The sequence below is a fragment of the Phacochoerus africanus genome, chromosome 9 (assembly GCF_016906955.1).
Source record: "Phacochoerus africanus isolate WHEZ1 chromosome 9, ROS_Pafr_v1, whole genome shotgun sequence".
In the NCBI taxonomy this organism is placed as follows: domain Eukaryota; kingdom Metazoa; phylum Chordata; class Mammalia; order Artiodactyla; family Suidae; genus Phacochoerus; species Phacochoerus africanus.
In genome coordinates this window covers 99,430,054-99,452,585 of record NC_062552.1, presented here as the reverse complement: position 1 = coordinate 99,452,585, position 22,532 = coordinate 99,430,054, and the positions used below count along the sequence as shown (strand labels likewise).

The 22,532-nt window shown below is 44.5% G+C and overlaps 2 protein-coding genes across 2 annotated transcripts in view; one reads left to right on the top strand and one right to left on the bottom strand.

The window, feature by feature from the left end:
• HEATR4 (HEAT repeat containing 4) overlaps positions 1 to 14,766 on the top strand; it is a 39,292-nt gene extending 24,526 nt beyond the window's left edge. Inside the window, exons 9-16 of the mRNA XM_047795777.1 lie at positions 1,036 to 1,154; positions 1,834 to 2,014; positions 2,562 to 2,631; positions 4,003 to 4,192; positions 5,384 to 5,462; positions 6,835 to 6,994; positions 8,415 to 8,473; positions 14,386 to 14,766. Coding sequence (XP_047651733.1) covers positions 1,036 to 1,154; positions 1,834 to 2,014; positions 2,562 to 2,631; positions 4,003 to 4,192; positions 5,384 to 5,462; positions 6,835 to 6,994; positions 8,415 to 8,473; positions 14,386 to 14,559 — 1,032 coding nt within the window. The 3' untranslated portion in view covers positions 14,560 to 14,766. The remainder of the gene's footprint in view (positions 1 to 1,035; positions 1,155 to 1,833; positions 2,015 to 2,561; positions 2,632 to 4,002; positions 4,193 to 5,383; positions 5,463 to 6,834; positions 6,995 to 8,414; positions 8,474 to 14,385) is intronic.
• RIOX1 (ribosomal oxygenase 1) lies at positions 8,122 to 10,652 on the bottom strand. The gene has a single exon (XM_047795776.1). The coding sequence runs from the start codon at positions 10,597 to 10,599 to the stop codon at positions 8,596 to 8,598; it is 2,004 nt and encodes a 667-aa protein (XP_047651732.1). The 5' UTR covers positions 10,600 to 10,652; the 3' UTR covers positions 8,122 to 8,595.
• Positions 14,767 to 22,532: the final 7,766 nt, after the last annotated feature.

Here is a 22,532-nt window from a genome sequence, read left to right as displayed (position 1 = left end):
CAGAGCAAGCAGAGGGCAGGGTAAACATGAGAACTTCATGTCAGACTGCTGGGGTTCAGCAAGCAGCTCTGACCACATCCTACATGCGAGGCAGCATGCCAGCATTGGGGATGCGGCAATGACAGGTCTTCTGTTGGTAAATGCTACACAGGAGTAGCTATAACAGAATTAGCTGTAAAGTATGGGGATTTACAATTGCTTACAGAAAGCAGAGAATTCACTGAGATGCTTTTAGAGCACAATCCTAAAACAAAAGGAAAACATCAGGATCAGATGGGGTGGAAAAGGTGCATGTTTCGGGCAGGGAGGATGGCTTTGGTCGCATTACATTATCCTCAACTAGAAGTCTTCATCTCTTCCCCTTTGAGAGAAGTACACAGGAGGGTCAACTGTCCTACTTCGTCCAGTACATAGGACTTTGAGAACTAAATCCAGGAATGTCCCAGGCACATTGGGATGAGGTGGTCACCCCCGTGACCCACTATTATCACCTCCAAATTGTAAGTCTCAAGTACAGACTACATTGGCTTCGATGTAGTAAAGCATGAGCTTCAAAAACAGGCCAGGGAGTTCCCTTTGTGGCTCAGCAGGTTAACGAGCCCGACTGAGATCCACGAGGATACAGGTTTGATCCCTGGCCTAGCTCGGTGTTAAGGATCTGGCACTGCGGTGAGCTGTGGTGTAGGTCACAGATGTGGCTCGGATCTGGCATTGCTGTGGCTGTGCTGCAGACTGGCACCTGCTGCTCCGGTTCAGCCCCTAGCCTGGACTCTTCCATGTACTGTGGGTGCCGCCCTAAAAAGCAAAACAAAAACAAAAAAAAAAACAGGCCAAGGTCCAAGTCCTGAATCCAGCATTCAACAGGTTGACCTTGGGCAAGAAGTTTAAGCCTCCATTTTGTGACGTATCAATGGTAATATCTGTCTTATGGGATTCTTTGGGAGGACTAGGTGATGGGCAAAAATACTCAGCACGGTGCCAAGTACAAATTTGATGTTCAAGAAATGGTGGCTAATCACTACCACCTGTTTATAGGATATGAGACATAAGTTGATCCAGCTGATGTTGAGTGACTGGAATAAGAAAGTGAGACGAGCAGCTGCCCAAGCTCTGGGGCAGATGAACCTTGGGAAGGAGGTGCATGATACTGTCAGGTAAGACCTTGTCAATATTGACACGCTCCTATGCTTGAAGTGTTCAGGGGGCCTGGGCAGCCAGCATTTGCTGAGCTGCTCCTATGCTCAGCATTGTACTGGATCCCACCCCAGAGCAAGATTATTATTTTTTTATATAAAAAGTTAACAGTCTCTACAGACACTAACAATGTAGCTAAGGAATTAATTGAATGCCTGCTAGCTGTTAGGCACTGCTTTACATGTTTGAGAGAATTCAGTCGTATGCCATGATTCTAATTATACAGGCAAGATACACAAATGCCCAGTAAGGTTGTTTCATGAAAGATGGGTTAAGACTACAAAGGCAGAAAGGAAAGACATTCCACCCTGAGAGCCAAATACAGAAATGAACATGGCACATAGGAGGGCAGTGGGGAAGAAAACTTGACTGTAGCAAGAGGTGCCATGTTTCGGGCTTATTCAGTCTTTCAACATAGTTTCGCACTTAGCATACTCCAGGTAATAGGGATTCGAGTAAGAAAACAGTCAAGGTCTTTACCCGGTGAAACTGAAATTAATGGGCATAAGGCTGACTAGGAAAGGGTGGGAATGGAGAACCTACAGAAGTTGAATTTTATTCTGAGAGTACCGTGAGGAGTTGGGGATGCAGGACTGAAAGTTTTAAGGAGGGAAAAATAAAAGTGCCTGTGCCTTACAGAGTCAAACTGGGTCAAGGAAATTCCCAGGAGCGTGTGGAAGCCCTCATCCTGATTCGTGAGCTCAAGCTCATGACTGCCAAGCTTCTCCCAAGTTTTCTGGACTGCTTCTCTGATGACTTCATGGCAGTTCGGCGGGCAGCTTGTTTGGCAGCTGGTGCCTTGCAGATTCGTGATGAGATGGTGAGTCACAGAACATGTACCCATCTGATTAATCCAAGAGGGCATTGCCCTGTGCTGCCCTTGTACACAGTACACTTACCATTCTGAAGAAACACAGATCAGAACCAGGAGGGTGAGAGAGAGAGGCTACACCAACAATTAGGACCACATTTAGCTCCAAGTCAGCCTAGACTTCACTCTGGAGCACACCTCTGAATCCTGTTCTCACCTCAGTTAACTAATGTCTCATTACATGGGTGCCCAGAGGCTCTTGGATCAACTCCAGTGAATGGAGTTGTAATTTCTAGTTATTAGTGGAAAACCTGATGGAGGTGTTCAAAAGAAGGCTCTATGGTTGTAGATCTGTGAAGTGAGAAAATCAATCTACCGATACAAGATAATAATAGTATGTGTGTAGGCTAGTACTTTAGGCTCCAGTTCATTTGTCACTAGATTTGATAGAAGGCCACTTTTTCAGTTAAAGCACATTTTAAGACAAGAGGGGTCCCTGTCTGTTTCATTCTTGCTCTAATTCTGCCCACTCAACACTGCCTTTTATCCACCCCAGGTCCTTGAATGCCTTCTGAATCTGATACAGAGAGATCCCTTCTGGAAAATCAAGGCCTTTGCCATCCGAGGTATCCCCCCACCAGCTCCTCAACCTCTAATACCTCCCCACGTGTTAGTATAGATCCCCAGAATCTCTTGAGGAAAGGGTAGGGTGTAGGGAGGGGATGATCACAGCTTCTCAGAAGTTCCTTGCCTGAGAAACTAAGGATTATTTTCTTCTTTTTAATTTTTTAAAATAAATTTTATTGGCATATAGTTGACTTTTTAATTTTTAGTTAAGGATCCTGAGTCTGGGTCTAAGTCAAACTTGTTAAGGCAAAGAACCGTCAAGACAGTCCCTGCGAGGAGTTTCTGCTGTGGCACAGGAGGTTAAGGATACAGCACTGTCTCTGCAGCAGCTCGGGTCACTGCCGAGGCATGGGTTCAGACCCCGGCCAGGTGCAGTGGGTTAAAGATCCGGTGTTGCCACAGCTGGGTATATGTCATAGCTGCAATTCCGATCTGGAACTTCCATATGCCGAAGATGCAGTCAAAAAGACAGTCCCTGCCAACAGAAGTGGGTATGAATGCAAATAGATATCCACTCTTGGAAATACTTGCTTTCTCTGGAGGTTTCAACCACAGGACTCTGTAATTACAAAGACCAGATTTAAGACCGTTAAAAACCTAAAATCTCGCCCTCAAATTTTCCTAGAGTTTATTTTTTGAGATCTCTGGCTTTGCTTCTGACAATCTGGCAGATCTCTATAAGAATTAGCCTTGGGGAGTTCCGGCTGTGGCTCAGTGGTAACGAACCTGACTAGTAACCATGAGGATGAAGGTTCAATCCCTGGCCTCACTCAGTGGGTTAAGTATCCAGTGTTGCCATGAGCTGTGGTGTAGGTCGCAGATGTGGCTTGAGTCCTGAGCTGCTGTGGCCATGGTGGAGGCTGGCAGCTGCAGCTCTGATTCAACCCCTTAGCCTAGGAACTTCCATATGCCACATGTGCAGCCCTAAAAAGAAGCAAAAAAAAAGAAAGAAAGAAAAAGAAAAAGAATCAGCCTTGGGTAAACCTGCAGAGTAATTCTGCCTTCTTTCCCCATCATCCTGCTTGACTAGCCTGATCTTCTGAGTTTATCTATCCCACATCTCATCCCTAGATAAAAAGGCGGTGTATTCTCACATCCTAACATACAAGGATGGGATGAACACCCCATCCCAGGGGTCCTTCAGAGATAATGTTCTACTCTAACCCATTCTTAAAAGTCTAATGGTGATTGTCATCTAAAAGAGATGGTACAGACAAAATACTTAGTTTAGCATTTGCAATATTTACTTTAGCAAGTGGATGCCTACACTTTATTAACATGATTTATTAATAAGGCCATTGCTAGATGCCAGGATACAGCCAACTCAGTCTTAAGTGACAGTAAAACATGCTGCCCTCTTACCTCTGCAGCTTTAGGACAAATTGGCCAAGTGAGTCCTCAGGTGACAGACCTCCTGCTCTGGGCTATCCACTATGAAAAATCACCAGGTGTACGACTAGAGGCTTGCCGTAGCATCCTAGCCCTCAAACTTCAAGGAGACCGTGTCAGGGACACCTTCCTAGATGTGCTGCTCCTGGAGAACCATGACGCTGTTCTAAAGTAAGCACGAACCCTCTGGTTCCCACCGTGACCTTTTATAATGCTAGTTCCTCCAACCCTGTTAACAGAGTATGTCCCTGCCTTTCCAGGCTGCTTAATGGCACAGCTTCACCTGTGTCATTCATCTACTTACCCAAGTGGGTAACAGCCTAAATTAGACTCACAATCAAGCTCATGTAGTTTATATACTTGTTCACCAGCCTAGATGAGTTTTTTCATTCAACTAACACTTACCAAGTGCCTACTTAGTGACAACAGGTTTTCAAGTCAAAAACACCAGGGTTTGAATCCCAGCTCACAAATGGGCTAGCTATGTGAGTCTGTGTAAGTTACTTATGTTTTCTGAGCCTATTTTTCTCACATGTCAAATGCAGATGGTAATCTGCCTTATTGGTCTGTGGTAATGATTAAAGACAATGTTAGTACCTGTTATAAAGGTATTCAATAAATACTATCTATTAGTACCTTCATATATATCATCTTAAAAATTACACAATACCTCTGTTGGCTAAGATCATAGCATTTTTGCAAATAAAACTCAGCAAGGAGTTCCTGTCATGGCTTAGCGATTAAGGAACCCAACTAGTATCCACAAGGATGCAGGTTCGATCCCTGGCCTCGCTCAGTGGGTTAAGGATCCAGTGTTGCCATGAGCTGTGAAGTAGATCGTAGACTCAGCTTGGATCCCAGTTTGCTGTGGCTGTGGTGTAGGCCTGAGGCTACAGCTCTGGTTCAGCCCCTAGCCTGGGAACCTCCCTATGCCGTGGGTAAGGCCCTAAAAACACACACACACACACACACACAAAAGCCCAGCAAAACTGCATTTTTTAAAATTTTTTATCTTTTCTAGGGCCACACCCATGGCATATGGAGGTTCCCAGGCTAGGTGTCTAATTGGAGCTGCAGCTGCTGACCACAGCCACAGCCCTGCAAGATCCAAGCCGCTCTGCGACCTACACTACAGCTCATGGCAATGCCGGATCCTTAACCCACTGAGCGAGGCCAGCGATCGAACCCACAACCTCATGGTTCCTAGTCGGATTCATTTCCACTGTGCCACGACGGGAACTCCCCAGAACTGCATTTAGTTTTGGAAACTTAGTATTCTTGTCTGAGTCCAAGCCCCATATTTTCCACCTCCATGCTTTAAGGATAGGAAGAACAATCTAAAAAGTCCTTCTTTCCTTTCAGAGAAATTCACCATGCAATGAAGAAACTCAACTTAGAAAATGAAGGAAACCAAGAAATGCTTCAGGAGATCAAGAACAGGGTAGATAAGTACAAGCTATGTTTTTAAGAAAAAACGCAGGGCTCCCAAGAGTTCCTCATACCTTTTCTCCCTAAGCATGTATGTATGCTTCTCTCCATCACAGAAATACTTTCTACAACCCCACAGATAAAATATCACTTGAAGATGCAAAAACAGGAGTTCCTGTTGTGGCTCAGCGGAAACGAATCTGACTAGTATCCATGTAGTGTCCATGAAGATGCAGGTTCAATCCCTGGCCTCACTCAGTGGGTTAAGGATCCGGTGTTGCCATGAGCTGTGGTGTAGGCCGCATACGAGGCTTGGATCTGGCATGGCTGTGGCTGTGGCTGTGGCATAGGCCAGCAGCTGCAGCTCCCATTCAACCCCTAGCTTGGGAACCTCCATATGCCGTGGGTGTGACCCTGAAGACAAAAAAAAAAAAGACATAAAAACACATCTGTGCGAGACAGGATTATAAAAATCCTATTAGTAAAAAGACAAAAAAAAAACCCAGACCTATCAAGAAGTGCTCAAAATCAGAGTTTGTTTCTGAAGTACTGCTTCCTTCCCTTCCTGTTTTTTTTTTTTTCCCCCAATCATCATCTAAACCCAATTTGTTCCTTTTTCTTTTCTTTTTTTTTGCAGATATGCATAAAGAAGGAATGAGAGACTGGAGTTGCCCCCCAACTCCTACATTTTCTTTTTCCTTCAAAAATTCCCTTAATTCCTAATCTGAGCTTTTTCTTTTTCTTTCTTTGGGAGTTTTTTGGTCTTTTTTGTAGGGCCACACCCTCGGCATATGGAGGTTCCCAAGCTAGAGGTCTAATTGGAGCCGTAGCTGCCGGCCTACACTACAGCCACCGAAATGCCAGATCTGAGCTGTGTCTGCAACCTATGCCACAGCTCATGGTAATGCTGGATCCTTAACCCCACTGAGCAAGGCCAGAGATCGAACCTACATCCTCATGGATGCTAGTCAGATTTGTTTCCACTGAGCCACGACAGGAACTCCTAATCTGAGCTTTTTCATCAGAGGCACTCTAGCTGAGCAGGTGGTTCTCATTGTTCAGTGCTGTTAGAGGAGATGAAGGAATAGAGGGAAGGGGACTTTAAAAAAGCGAAAGATTCTTTCTCCATATAACTCACAAAACCAATTTCACGTCAAGCATTTCTTCGCAAGTTATTTTTATCATGCCCAAAAATCTCAAGTGAATTTTTCATTATCAGGTCTAAAAAATAATGTCCAAATATCACAAGAGAAGTGTTCTTAGGCATTTATGTGCCACCTAGTGTTAATAAGCATGATGCATGATGTTACTTTATTAATGCTTTTTGATGAACTGCAGCCTAGTACAGTTGTTTTTTTTTTCCAACATCTTTTGTTCTGATCTAGATTCAAACATTAACCCAAAAGGAATTGTTGATACAGAAAATATTCAAGATTGAGAAAGTCATAGGAAAAATGAAAGAGGAAGCAAAACGTGTTTATTTGCAACCCAAAGAAGGGCAGAAACCACTGGACCTACATACTTTTCTCCAAGAAACTTTTCAAGGTAGGTCTTCTATGTGTGAGTCCTATGCCCTGACTCCTTTAACAAGCCTCTTCCAGGATTGGATGTTTTGGGACTTAGCTGTGAGCCCTGTAGGATGAGAGCCAGAAAAGGATACTTCCTTTTCTTCTTGGCAACCATCCTCTCAGTACTTCATTATCTTTTCCTTGCCCTCCAGCCTTTTATTTGCTATCTGTCCCTTAAAAAAATGAGTGACATGGTTCTAAATGAACCAATTTGAAAGTCAGATAAAAAAAGGACACCTTAGAAAAACATGAGTAAAAAAACAAAACAAAACTGCTATGTCTATATCTGGTTAAGCACTCAAAAAAAAAAAAAAAAAGGCCTTATAGCTTAACCTTGAATAGTGGTGTTACCTCTGGAAAGTGAGATTAGAGGAAGAGCTATAATTTTCACTTTATATACATTTATGCTTTTCCAACTTTTAAAAAAAGACTTCATAAAGTTCTCAAACTTACATAACTGAAACCTATCAGTTATGGTGAAAGGATCTTAAAAGTTCCAACCTAAATGAGGAGGTGCAGACATCAAGCTGTACCAAAACATACTTACAAAATCAGTGTGCCCAGGAGTAACAGCAGCCTCAGGTCATTCAGCCAGCTGCCCACCAGCCACCACCCCAAACCCAGGTCTTCTGGTTCCAAGTCCAGTGCTCTTTCTGGTACACCAGGCTCTTTTCCACCAACCATGAGAATATTCACTTGCCAGATTTGGGAAAGTGTCTTCCAACTGCCAGAAAAAAATGAGAGTGGAAAGTAACTTGAACACCAGCCTTTCCTCATGGCCAGCTTGCTACAAGGTAGCTGACTAAGACTTAAGCTAGCATAATTAGGTTGACATTCTGCCTCTTCCATGAACAGTGCCAGCCACTGATGCAACCAAGCACTGAGCAAAAACACAATATACTTAGAACTTTTCAAATTGTGCTGTTTGAGGTTCAAGAAGCATGATTAAAATGAATAAATTACCCCCAAAGTTGCAGAATTGGTCCCAATCCTACAACCACTCTAAGTTACTTTTCATCTCAGCCACTGTACATTTTCTCTATCTACCTCCCTCCTCCCATATTCCTTCAAACCAAGTCATGTAATAATCTACCTTTAGAAAAGGAAAACATTCTTTGGCACTTTAATAACTTTTCTAACATTCACACAAACTTACAGTTATGAACAGGATGCTGACCCCAACCCTCCCCCCAAACTAAGAGAACTCAAATGAAGAATGCAAATTCCAAATAAAAACTAATAATGTCTTAAGCAGAATAACACAGCAAATGCTACGTAGTACGCTTAAGCCTGAGGGTGATGATGAATTCGGTACTCTGAAATGATCAGGAATCGAGTTTACTGCTGCAGAAATAGCTCCTTTTTCCACCTCCAACTTCTTTTACTTTTGTGCCTAGATGAGGTGGTGGTTTCTAGAAGACCATCTGAGTTCTGTGACATTGAAGCAGTCATAAAGGTAAATGTAAACACACTGATGGTGATCAAGGTAAGAGCATGAGTTTTTTTTCCTTCCAAAAAGGTGGTAGTGATAAGAAAATCACTACTGTCCTGTTTCCAGCAATCAACAGAGAAACTAGTTCAGGTTAGAGGCATCTTGGTGAGTAGCAGCCCCTTATCATATAACATGGTTGCCAAAGAAAGCTGGTCCTCCACACTGTCACAGGGCAAGTCCCCTACTCTCACGAACTCTGGGTAGGAGCGAAGCAAGAGTTCCATGGCATCAGCTTGCTGCGGGTATATCTCCAAGCATTTGGGCTCTTCCAGATGATAAACTCGGGAGTTTTCCACTGTGTAATAGAGAAACAAATGGCCTCCTTCACCTACCAGCCGAGCTATACCATCTTGAAGCATGTGCACTTCTGTTTCTGTTGTCAGCTGGGCCCCCACGTTCACAGGTTCTCCAGCCTCCCAGCGAATTGGGAGTCCATAAACGCTTAGTGCCCTCTCCCTGTCAGTCAACACAGGGGGCAGAGAATCGTGAATGAAATCTTTGGCTCGCTGGTCGGCCACAGCATCGACAGGTGCAAAGTGTCCCAAGCGGGCAACCAACACCCGCACCTTCTCCATGAAAGCAGTTCTCCGCGGATCCTTAGAATCCGAATGCTGGGCCCCCATGTAATCCATGAAGTCTCGGGGCAGTCCCCTACGGAACTCCACGTTTTCTTCCATTGCAGCCTGCACTGCCAGAGGCAGTACAGCCTCCAGAAAGTCGCCCCAGGTATTGCGCTGGTATGTGGACAAGGTCAGATGCAGAGAGTGCACTCCGTCCTGGCATTCGGCTTGGTGAATGAAGCCTCGGGGAAAATATAGCAAATCTCCAGGTTCCAGCACCGTCTGCAGCACCGGCTCACCGAGGTCGTCCTGGCTGAAGTTTGGACTGGATGTCAGGGCTAGTTCCTCAGTCGGGACCCGCGGTCGGTAGACCCGCCAGAGTTTCCTACCTTCCAGCTGCAGCACGAAAGCCTCAATGTCGTCGTAGTGGGGGGCAAAGCCCTGCGAGTTGGGGGGCGTGAGGTAAACGTTGGAGCCTGCCATGCTTCCAAACTGCTCTTGAAGCACAGCCAAAAACTGCCACACGGTGGTGGAGAAAGCCTGCGGACAGAGGAGGCGCAGGGAGCAGCCGGCCTGGTACAGGGACCACGCGGCGGCGGGCAGGGCGCGGCCGGGAGGGTTCAGAGTCTCGCGCCGCCCGTTGATGTAGCGCGCGGCGTCCAGGTGCTGCCCGAACTGGACCTCCTCGTTGCGCAGCATGGAGTCCAGGTCTGCGGTAGAGAAGAGACCCTGGTAGTAGGTGTGGTCCTGCCGCCGCACCAGCACCGCCTCGCGCTCCCACAGGCGCCGGTAGAAGTGGTCTGGCGGCATGGGCGAGATGAGCCATTCAAAGAGGCGCGCCGCCCGCCGCCGGCTGCTGGGGATGCGGTTCAGCTCGGCCAAGACGCGCTGCAGAGGGGAGTCCCAGGGCAGCTCCCCGTTCATGCTTTCCCCCTGAGGCCCCGACAGCGTCGCAGGAGCCATGGACGGCGGGGCGCCCGCCAAGTGCTGGGCAGAGCACAACAGGGTAGAGTTCTCCACCCCGCGGGCCGGCGCAGCAGCCACCTCCACCAGGCGCGCGGGCGGCGCCGAACCCGGCAGTAGGCGCGCGGGCAGGGCGGGCCCCTCCATCAGCCGCGCCGGCGGCGTCTGCGCTTCCACCAAGCGCGCTGCCGGGGTCTGCGACTCCACCAGGGCTCGGGGAGTCTGCAGGGAGCGGGACGCGGGTGAGGCCTCCAGCAGCTCCGCGGGCCCGAGGTGGCCATATGGCTCCCGCCGGGCGGCATCCGGAAGGCCCACCGCCCCGCCAGCCAGCGGGTCCACGGGACCGTCGACCGTCGACTCCACTCTCGAGTCCTCCGAGTCCTCGCTTGGCAGCGTCTGGGCCCTCAGCGCGGCCATGCGGGACGCGACACTTCTCCGCAGCTGCCTTCGGATCTTCCTGGGCCTCAGGGGCAGGGCCAGGACCGACCCGCTGTGTGGCTGAGGCTGGCGCCGGCGCCTCAGCCGCCCGCGCCTCAGCAGCCCTGCGCTAGCCCGGAGCCCGTCCATGGTCCGACACTCTCCGGAGCAGACAGCGACAAACCGGCTCTTGCAGGCCGCGGCCGCCGTGTACTCTGGGAAGGGGGCGGGCCTCCAGCCGCACTGGGTTGTCCACGCCCACCATTCTTCCCCCGGCGCCTCCCGCGCGCCGGGTTAGAAAATGTTGGCTTAATTAAATGCCTGGCTTCCCCCGCTAGAGCAGCTGAGTCCTTGCGTAATTAACCTGGTGTCTCTGTTTTGTGGGCAGTTTAAAAATCAAGTTGCCAGGGACTCCAGGAGAAAAAAGTTGGCTGCTTCACTCCTCCTTCGTTCTAGTGTCTGCTCTTTGCAGTGTTCCCCGGGTCTTCCTCGTTTCTGAATTGCATGTTCCCCAGCTGCATCATAAATTTTCAGTCATTGTGCTCCCCCCACAAAAAAGAAGGTATGGGCTTTTCTACTCTTATTCTTGATATCTGCCTTTCCCACTCCCTCTGGAATTTTGTTTCATTAGCTACAACTTCTCTCCCCAGAATCTCTTCTCCTCTGAACTTTATGTCGACTTATTATTATATCTGAGCCTTATTATATGTGGGCACTGTGGCAGGCATGAGAGTGCAATTGCTGAGAACATCGTCACTGTCTCCATGAAACTATTGTTGCTTTATACATAAAGATGACTTGTGTTCATTTGAATCATTTATTATAAATTCCCAGGAATGGAATTGCTACGAACAGGATGATTTTTGTCATTATTATAGGTTTTACCAAACTCTCTCAGAAAGAGTTCACAAACTTACAAGCAATTATAAGCATGTTAGACTACATGGTCTCTAGGGCCTTTTCTGTGGTTCCATTTGATCTTTCAATCCTCTTTCTCACTCACATTTCAATCCAAACACTTGGAGTCTAAAAGCTTTTAGATTTTACTCCTGCTTAGGTGTCACATTTACCCGTTTTATTTCTCTTATGGTCTATTACAATGGTCTGCTACTTGGGGTGGATTTTGCCTCCCCAAGAAACACTTTGGGGGAGGAGGGTTGATGCTATAGCATCTCATGAGTAAAAGCCAGAGATGCTGCTGAACAGCCACAATGCAAAGGACAACACTCCACCCCCAACAAATAATTATCCAACCTGAAATGTTAATAATGCTGAGGCTGAGAAACCCTGGTCTATTACAAGTGGCCTCCCAACAAGTCTCTTTTTAACTTTAATTGCCCCCTGTGCTAATTTATAACACAAGTAAGGACAAAATTAGTTTTTTCAAAGTTCCTGGTGTGGAGCAGCAGATTAAAGATCTGGCATTGCCACAGCTGTGACATAGGTGGTGGCTGCAGCTCAGGTTCCATCCCTGGTTGAGGAACTTCCACATGCCATGGGTGTCGACAAAAAAGAAAAGAAATTAGTTTTCTCAAGCTATGGCCCCAAACCTACCATCACCCTACTCAAAACCCATCCATGTGCCCCAGGTCTTGTTTTTTGTATCCACTCAGCCAGTCTGTGTCTTTTGGTTGGAGCATTTAATCCATTTACATTCATTGTAATTATGGAAGTGTGTGTTTATTGCCATTTTGTTAGTTGTTTTGAATTGTTACTTTGGGTCTCCCCTCCCCCTTCTTTGCTGTTTTCTCTTGTGACTTGCTGATTATCTTCAGTGTTGTATGGGTTGCTTTTTCTTTTTTATGTGTGTGTTTACTATAGTTTTGGGTTTGTGTTTCCCATTAGATTTGGATATGACCATCTATGTGTGTACAGAATTGTTTGGGGTTGCAGTTCTCTTATTTTCAAATGCATTTTCAGTGTTCTGCACTTGTTTTCTCTTTTCCTGCATGCTAGTTTTGATATAATATTTGCCAATGGGTGATTTTCTACTTGTATATTATCTTTGTCTTTACCAATGAGTTTTCTCATTTGCAATTTTCTTGTTTCTAATTGTGGCTTTTTCTTTTCTGCTTAGAGAAGTTCCTTTAGTAGTTGTAGAACTGGTTTGAAGGTGTTGAATTCTTTTAGCTTTTGTTTGTCTGAAAAGCTTTTGATCTCTCCATTGAATCTGAATGAGAGCTTTGCTGGGTATAGTGTTCTTGGTTCTAGGTTCCTACCTTTATCACCTTAAATATATCTTGCCACTCCCTTCTACCTTGCAGAGTCTCTGCTGAAAGTTAACTTTATGGGCGTCCCTTCATATGTTGTTTGTTGCTTTTCCCTTGTGGCTTTTAATAATTTTTCTCTGTATATAATTTTTTTCAGTTTGATTAGTATGTGTCGTGATGTGTTAATAGCTTGTTTCTTATCTGTGCATAAATATTTCATTGTATAGATGTACGACAGTTACATTGAAGGTTGATTCTAGTTTTTAGTAATTATGAATAAAGTTCTACAAATATTGAAGGTTGATTCTAGTTTTTAGTAATTATGAATAAAGTGCTACAAATATTCATGTGCAGGTGAGACTTTTTTATCATGACTTCATTTTCTATTTCAAGCATAATATTCAAATAATATAATAAAATAATTGACATACATCTTGAAAATCAAAATTAAAATGATACATCCCATCATAATCAATTTATCTAATTTTTTTAAGAAATGAAAAACAAAGTAATGAATAATGTGTTGGTTATTATTACCTAAATTGTAATAATACAATATAATGTGTAACTGAAATTAGAAGTTATTTGAGAAGTAAGAAACATGCAAAGTATGCTGTTCTTTCTGCAGACATGTAAGTGGGCATGTATCAAACTCTGGGGTTAGGCCTTTGAGATTAATCAAAGAATAGTCAAATATATAAAAATCAGAATTAATCCCATTGAATTCATTAGACATAATAAAATTTTTCCTATTTAATAAAAGAGGAAGATATATAGATACACAAAAACAAGTTCACCATTTTTTGTTGTTGTTGTTGTTGTTGCTATTTCTTGGGCCGCTCCCGCAGCATATGGAGGTTCCCAGGCTAGGGGTCGAATCGGAGCTGTAGCCACCGGCCTACGCCAGAGCCACAGCAACGCGGGATCCGAGCCGCGTCTGCAACCTACACCACAGCTCACGGCAACACCGGATCGTTAACCCACTGAGCAAGGGCAGGGACCGAACCCGCAACCTCATGGTTCCTAATCGGATTCGTTAACCACTGCGCCACGACGGGAACTCCAAGTTCACCATTTTTAATACCACTACAGGTTTGCTCCCTGAAAATACACAATTCTGATGCATTCTATTTTGCTTCATTCCTATCAGAAAAGAAAAATATATGGTATATTTATTTGTAATGCAGTTTTCCTGCACCATCACATTCTGGTAAGGAACTTCAAAGAATGTAAAAATTCCAAGTTCCAGAGAGTAATGAAGAAAATTAGATTAATATTAGAACTACCTAGACTCATGGGAATGCTTTACCCGAGGTACAACTCAACACTGGCCATCACTACATTGATTTATAAGTTGAAAATAGAGCAGTGCTGTGTCCCTAGGGGCTGTTCACCCTGTGTGAATCCACCTCAGCACATCTGAGGAATAAAGCTCTATAGTCATTGCTACTAATAATAAAAACATAGAAAACATGGGCTAACCCCCAAGATCCCATGTAGCTGTCCAAGCTTTAGGTGGACAGTTCAGGCATGTTCTCCAGAATAGGCTTTTGACTGGAATCAAAAGAGGCAGGTCTTAAACTCATAGATTCTATTTTCTTATGTATTGCAGTAGTTCATAGACCTATTCTGATAAACCATGACGGGAAGGTCTTTCTCTTTGGATCTACTAGTCATATGACGTCAAGTTTGGCATATGCACTCACATTTTAATATTTCTCTGCAGCCTGTGAAGCCCTGCACACCAAATCCCTGGTCACAGAGTCCAGTCCTGGGCCTAAACACAAGAAGCAGAAGTCGCTCACTACTTGTCAAAGATCTACGCACTGCCCGGGAGAAAAGGATTGCAATGGGACCCTTTGGATCCGACAGCAAAGATCTCCAGCTGAGTAAAAACTGAAAAGTTTTCCCCAGGGTTATGTCCACCCCCCAAGGAAAGGTGATTATTTTTTAGGATGAGCCTTTCTCTTGGTCCAAGACACAGGCAGCAGTGGACCTAGTCACATTCTGTCTCTTTAATTGATGTTGTGTAATCTCTTGGTCACTATGTTTGTAAAGAAAAACCTATTTAACAGTATACCTGGCTTTTTAATGTGCACCGCTTACACAGAGGGTTAATAAATATTGATATCGCATTAGGAGATAGTCCATGTTTTTACATAACAGAGAAGTCATATTCTAAATATAGGTCAAAACTCCAAATTTTGCTAGAATAGAAATATTCTGGAGTTCCCCTCATGGCTCAGTGGTTAACGAATCCGACTATGAACCGTGAAGTTGCGGGTTCCATCCCTGGCTTCACTCAATGGGTTAAGGATCCAGTGTTGCCGTGAGCTGTGGTGTAGGTCGCAGACGTGGCTCGGATCTGGCTTAGCTGTGGCTTTGGTGTAGACTGTCAGCTGCAGCTCCAATTCGACCCCTAGCCTGGGAACCTCCATATGCTGCAGGAGCGGCCCTAGAAAAAGGCAAAAAGACAAAAGAAAAAGAAAAAAATATTCTAAGCCCCAGAATCTTATACAAGCTTTATGGAAAGACCTTTGAAACCTAAAATCCTGTTTGTCTAGGAAAGGAAATCTTAGGCGAAGTTTTTATCCACAAGTCTAGTCTTGTTCTAGAACAGGTTCTTTAACTGCAGCTCACAAGGCTATGAAGAAGCCATGTCACAGGACTGTTACAAGAAAACTGAGCAATATTTTCCTATATTTTGAGCAAGTAAGAATTGCGTGGATGGTGTGTGAACACTTTTAGATCCCTGGGAAGCATTGCTGCAGTTTTACAAGGTTGATTTAGCAGTTCTCATGAGCCTCGGTGTATTTAATGCTTAAAAGATTTAGGCATCATGGAAAAGTTGCGAACTGTATCCATATCCTAAGCTCAGATTCTGTAAGAGCACACAATACCCAAAAACTTGTCATGGAAGAGGAAAAATCCAGAATTAAAACTAGTGTGAATCTACCTTTCTTTCCTAAGTATCAGTTGCTGTGCAAATCCAGATTTTCTTTCTCTCTCTCTCTCTCTCTGTCTCTGTCTCTCTCTCTCTCTGTGTCTCTCTCTCTCTGTCTCTCTCTGTCTCTCTCTCTCTCTCTGTCTCTCTCTCTCTGTCTCTCTCTCTCTCTCTTTCTTTGTCTTCGTATGGCCACACTTGCAGGACATGGAAGTTCCCAGGCTAGGGGTTGAATTGGAGCTGCAGCTGCTGGCCTACGCCACAGCCACAGCAATGCCAGATCTGAGCCGCAATTTGTGCCAACGCTGGATCCTTAACCCACTGAGTGAGGCCAGGGATCAAACCTAAGTCCTCATGGTTACCAGTCAGGTTAGTTACCACTGAGCCACAATGGGAATTCCCCAGCTTTCTTTCCTAAATATTGATTGCTGTTTACACCCTAAATAGCTTTGGGACATTCAGTGATTAAAATAAAGGCAACATGGAGTTCTCCCGTGGCTCAGTGGGTTAAGGATCATGCATTGTGACTGAAGTAGCTGGAGTCACTGCTATGGCTCAGTTTCAATCCCTGGTCCAGGAATTTTCACATCCTGTGAGCATAGCCAGGAAAAAAAAAAAAAATGCAGTATGAATCTCCCTCTCCCTCTCCATTTTTCCTTCCTCTAATTAGATCCTCTCTTCTGGTGGCATTGTTATCATCAGGATGATAAAAACAATAACACCCACTGTGAACACCTAGCAGCTATGAGACACAAGGGAAAAAAGACTTTTAGGAGATATCAGTTGACTATGTAACAGAAAATCTTCCCTCTTCCTGACTTTTATTCAAGTTACCCATTTCATCCAAGTGAAACACTAATCCAAAAAGCACCATCACATATATCAAAGTTATTTCCACAAATATCAAATCTGAAGATTCTGGGATCTGGCTGCTGTGAGACATTTGAGACAATAAATAATTCTGTATGGGTACTTTCTCAGCCCCTCTATCTTTGACTTTGTCATTTCGTGTTGAAAGGACCTTATTGTGCTCTCTGCATCGCTGACAGGAACAAGAGAGCTGAACTGAACTCTTCTGTCAGTCAGCAAGGCCAAACAGAGGGTCTATTAGGCCATCTGCACTGTGGGAGATGTAGCCATGGCAGAAGAAATGGCTCTTGTCTTTGAGGAGTGTACAAGGGGTTTTATAAGACACACTTACAAGAACCTTTCAAAGACAATGTGCTTAGTCTGGTAGGAATTGCGTAGTACACAGCAGATGTGCTGTGGGAGTTTGAGGGGCGGGGAGGGGGGGGGAGTGCTGTAGTAGTCGCACAGCTCAGAACCAGTATAGAGCTTAGAGTGACTGGAAGAGGGAAGAACTTCCCGGTGAAGAGAAGGACAGCAGAAACCTGGAGGAAGGGACTTGGCAGGCATCCATGACAGCTCCAACTCCCAGTCCATCCCCTGCCTCCCCCTCCCCCTCGGCAACCACAGTCTGTTCTTCATGAATTTGTTTCTTTTCTGTAGATAGGTTCATTTGTGCTGTATATTAGATTCCAGATATAAATGATATCATATGGTATTTGTCTTTCTCTTTGTGACTTACTTCACTTAGTATGAGAGTCTCTAGTTCCATCCATGTTGATGCAAGTGGCATTATTTTGTTCTTTTTATGGGTGGGTCATATTCCATTGTGTATATACCACTTTGGACATTTAGGTTGGACATTTAGGTTGTTTCCATGTCTTGGCTGTGGTGAATAGTGCTGCAGTGAACATAGGGGTGCATGTATCTTTTTCAGTGAAAGTTTTGTCCAGATATATGCCCAGGAGTGGGATTGCTGGATCATATGGTAGTTTTGTTGTTGTTGTTTTGTTTTTTTAGGGCTGCACCTGTGGCATATGGAGGTTCCCAGGCTAGGGGTCTAATTGGAGCTGTAGGCGCCAGCCTACACACAGCCACGGCAATGCCAGATCCAAGCCAGGTCTGTGACCTACATCACAGCTCATGATGATGCCGGATCCTTAAGCCACTGAGCAAGGCCAGGGATCGAACCCGCCTCATGGTTCCTGGTTGGATTTGTTTCCACTGCGCCATGACAGGAACTCCAGTAGTTCTATATTAAGTTTTCTGAGGTACCTCCATATTGTTTCCCATAGTGGTTTTACCAATTTACATTCCCACCAGCGGTGTAGGAGGGTTCTCTTTTCTCCACACCCTCTCTAGCATTTGTTATTTGTAAACTTACTAATGATGGGCATTCTGACCGGTGTGAGGTAGTACTTTATTGCAGTTTTGATTTGCATTTTTCTGATAATTAGCGATGTTGAGCATTTTTTCATGTGCCTTTTGGCCATCTGTATGTCTTTGGAGAAATGTATATTCACTTCTCCTGCCCATTTTTCAATTGGGTTGTTTGTTTTTCAAATCAATAAATTTTTTAATTGAATGATAGTTGATTTACAATATTGTATTAGTTTCAGGTATATAGCAAAGTGATTCAGGTTTTTTTCTTCAAATTATTTTCCATTGTAGGTTATTACAAGATGCTCAGTATAATTACCTGTGCCATAAAGAAAATCTTTGGGGAGTTCCCTTCATGGCACAGCAGAAATTAATCCGACTAGGAACCATAAGGTTGTGGGTTTGATCCCTGGCCTCACTCAGTGGGTTAAGGATCCGGCGTTGCCATGAGCTGTGGTGTAGGTTGCAGACAGGGCTTGGATCTGGCTTGGATCCGGCATTGCTGTGGCTGTAGGCATAAGCCGGCAGGTGTAGTTCCCATTAGACCCCTAGTGTGGGAACCTCCATGTGCCTTGGATTCAGCCCTAAAGAGCTAAATACATACATACATACATACATAAATAATAAAAATCTTTGGGAGTATGCTCATGGCAGTGGGTTAAGAATCCAGTGTTGGGAGTTCCCATCGTGGCGCAGTGGTTAACGAATCCCACTAGGAACCATGAGGTTGCGGGTTCGGTCCCTGCCCTTGCTCAGCGGGTTAACGATCCGGTGTTGCCGTGAGCTGTGGTGTAGGTTGCAGACGCGGCTCGGATCCCGCATTGCTGTGGCTCCAGCGTAGGCTGGCAGCTACAGCTCCGATTGGACCCCTGGCCTGGGAACCTCCATATGCCGCAGGAGCGGCCCAAAGAAATAGCAAAAAAAAAAAAAAAAGAATCCAGTGTTGTCACTGCAGTGGCTCAGGTTGTCGCTCTGGTGCATGTTTGAGCAAGAACTTCCGCATCCCTTAGGATTGACCAAAAAAAAAAGAGAAAATCCTTGTTGCTTGTCTATTTTATGTCTAGTAGTTTGTATTTGTTAATCCCATACTCCTAATTTATTCTTCCCCCACCCCTTTCCTTTTTGGTAACATAAGTTTTTTTCTATGTCTGTAAGTCTGTTTCTGTTTTCCATAGATTCATTTGTTATTATTTTTTAGATTCCCCATTATAAGTGATATCATGTAATATTTGTCTTTGATTTACTTCACTTAGTGTGATATCCTCTAGGTCCATCCATGTTGCTGCAAATGGCAAATTTTCATTCGTTTTTATGGCTGAGTAGTATTCCATTCTGTATATATACCACATTTTCTTTATTCATTCATCTGTTGATGGATGCTTAGGTTGCTTCCATGTCTTGGACTTTGTAAATAGTGCTGCAGTGAACATTGAGGTGCGTGTATCTTTTCTAATTAGAGTTTTCATCTTTTCCAAATACATGCTCAGGAGTGGGATTGTTGGATCCTATGGTAATTCTCTTTTTAGTTTTTTGAAAAACCTTCATACTGTTCTCCATTGTGGCTGCACCAATTTGCGTTCCTACCAACAGTGTATGAGGGTTCCCTTTTCTCCACACCCTCCATCATTTATTATTTGTAGACTTTTTTTTTCTGACCATACCCACAGTAGATGGAGGTTCTTGGGGCAGCAATTGAATCTGAGCCACAGCTGCACCCTACGCCACAGCTGCAGCAATGCTAAATCTTTAACCACTGCACCCAGCTAGTGATTGAACCCTTGCCACTGCAGAGACAATGCCAGATCCTTAACCCACTGCTCCGCAGCAGGAGCTCCTGTTTGTAGACTTTTTTTTTTATTTTATCTTTTGTCTTTTTATGGCCGCACCCGCTGCACATGGAGGTTCCCAGGCTAGGGGTCTAATAGGAGCTGTTTCTGCCGGCCTACGCCAGAGCCACAGCAATGCCATATTTGAGTCACATCTGCAACCTACACCACAGCTCATGGCAACACCAGATCCTCCACCCACTGAGCAAGGCCAGGGATCAGACCTGCAACCTCATGGTTCCTAGTCAGATTCGTTTCCACTGCGCCACGATAGGAACTCCTATTTGTAGACTTTTTAATGATGGCCCTTCTGACCCATTCGAGATGATGCCTAATTGTGGTTTTGATTTGCATTTCACTAATAATTAGCAACACTGAGCATGTTTTCATGTGCCTGTTGGCCATCTTTATGTTTTCTTTAGAGAATGTCTATGTAGATCTTCTGCCCATTTTTTGATTAGGTTGTTTGGTTTTTTGGATATTGAGTTGTGTGAACTGTTTGTGTATTTTGGAAATTAACCTCTTATCCATTTGCATCATTTGCAAATATTTTCTCCTGGGCTACAGGTTGTCTTCTCATTTTATCTATGGTTTCCTTTGCTTTGCAAAAGCTTTTAAGTTTGATTAGGTCCAATTTGTTTATTTTTGCTTTTGTTTCTTTTGCCTTAGGAGATAGGTCCAAAAAAATATTGCTGTGGTTTATGTCAGAATGTTTTCCCTATGTTCTCTTCCAGGAGTGGTGTCATGTCTTATATTTAGGTCTTTAAATCATTTTGAGTTTATTTTTGTATGTGGTGTGAGGGCATGTTTAATTTCACTGATTTACATGTAGCTGTCCAGCTTTCCCAACACCACTTGCTGAAGAGACCGTCTTTTCTCCATTGTGTATTTTTGCCTCCGATGTCATAGATTACAGAATAAACAAATTTATAGAAGCAGAATGTAGATTAGTGGTTGTTTAGGGCTGGGAGAGGTGGGGAGAGAGTGTTGGAGAAGGGAATAGGAATTGACTGCTAATGGGGTTTCTTCTTTTTCTTCTTTCTTTTCTTTTTGCCACATCTGCCGCATGAGGAAGTCCTGGGCCAGGGATTGAGCCTGCATCACAGCAGTGACCCAAGCTGCTGCAGTGACAATGCCAGATCCTTAACCCACTGTGCCACAGGAGAACTTCTTAATGGGGTTTCTTTGGGGGGAACAAATATATTCTAAAATTAGATTGTGGCGATGATTGTACAATCCTGTGAATATATTTTTTAAAAAGTACATCATAGGAGTTCCCGTCATGGCTCAGTGGTTAACGAATCCGACCAGGAACCATGAGGTTTCAGGTTTGATCCCTGGCCTTGCTCAGTGGGTGGAGGATCTGGTGTTTCCGGTAGCTGTGGTGTAGGTTGCATATTCGGCTTGGATTCTGCGTTGCTGTGGCTCTGGCGTAGGCCGGCGGCTACATCTCCCATTCGGCCCCTAGCCTGGGAACCTCCATATGCCGCAGGAAGTGGCCCTAGAAAAGGCAAAAAGACAAAAAAAATTAAAAATTAAAAAAAAACTAAAAGTACATCAATACCTAAATGGGTGAATTGCATGGTGTGTTAATTGTATCTCAGTTAAGGTGTTTCTAAAATATCTAAATCGAAAGGCATTCATGACTGAAAGACCCAGCAGTGTAGAATGCTGGGTAGTATGGTATAGTGAACAGAACACTGGTTTGGAAGTCAACATGCCTGAGTCCAATAGTCTACTGCTTATTAACTATATGACCTTAGGTGAATCACTTAAATTCTCTTAGATTTCTTTTATATCACTGTAAAATGATGACAATAATTCCCCCTTCCTATGACTATTTTTTGAAAGACATTAATTTCACCACCAGGTGGCAGTCTGACTATACAAGTTGGATCCTGGAAGCTTCTGTTTACCTGTTCTCAGAGTAACAGCCCTGTACCATTCCCATCCCCATTTGTTGAGTACTTACCTACCTACCTTATGCCAGCCACAGTGCCAGTGACTCTTTGAACATATGATTTCTAATTGTCTGAGAAGAATGAAAGGTGGTTATTGCCCCAATCATGAGGAAGCAGAGGTCAGATAGATTCCCTGACTTGTGCAGGATGCACAGGAAGCTGCAGAACTGAGATTCAAGTTTCATTCATTCATTCACTCATTCAAAAACTCTGAACCTGGGAGTTCCCGTCGTGGCTTGGTTGAAACAAATCCAACTAGTATTGATGAGGATGTGAGTTCCATCGCTGGCCTTATTCAGTGGGTGAAGGATCCGGCGTTGCCGTGAGCTGTGGTGTAGGTCCCAGATGCGGCTCAGATCTGATGTTGCTGTGGCTGTGGCATAGGCCGGTGGCAACAGCTCCAATTAGACCCCTAACCTGGGACCCTCCATATGCCGCGGGTGTGGCCCTAAAAAAAACACCAAAAAAAAAAAAAGTCTGAGAGCCTATTAGTTACCTATGAAGCTAGGGACCACATCTATCTTACCACTGTCTTATTTACTTATTTATATCCTTGGCAACAAACTATTAGCACAGAGTATATGTCTAATTTTCATTCAGTGGATATTTACTGAATGAATAAATGCCTAATATTCTAAGCATTGTGCATAGTGAGCCACAAGGGAAATGTTTAAAGAAGTCTGCACTTGGAGTTCCCCTTGTGGCACAGTGGTTAACGAATCCAACTACGAACCATGAGGTTGTGGGTTCGATCCCTGGCCTCGCTCAGTGGATTAAGGATCTGGCGTTGCCATGAGCTGTGGTGTAGGTTGCAGACACGACTCGGATCCCGCCTTGCTGTGGATCTGGTGTAGGCCGGTGGCTACAGCTCCAATTAGACCACTAGCCTGGGAACCTCCATATGCCACAGGAGTAG

Excerpts from the sequence above, each read along its gene's own strand:
- RIOX1 (XM_047795776.1), bottom strand. The coding sequence starts at position 10,599 with ATGGACGGGCTCCGGGCTAGCGCAGGGCTGCTGAGGCGCGGGCGGCTG.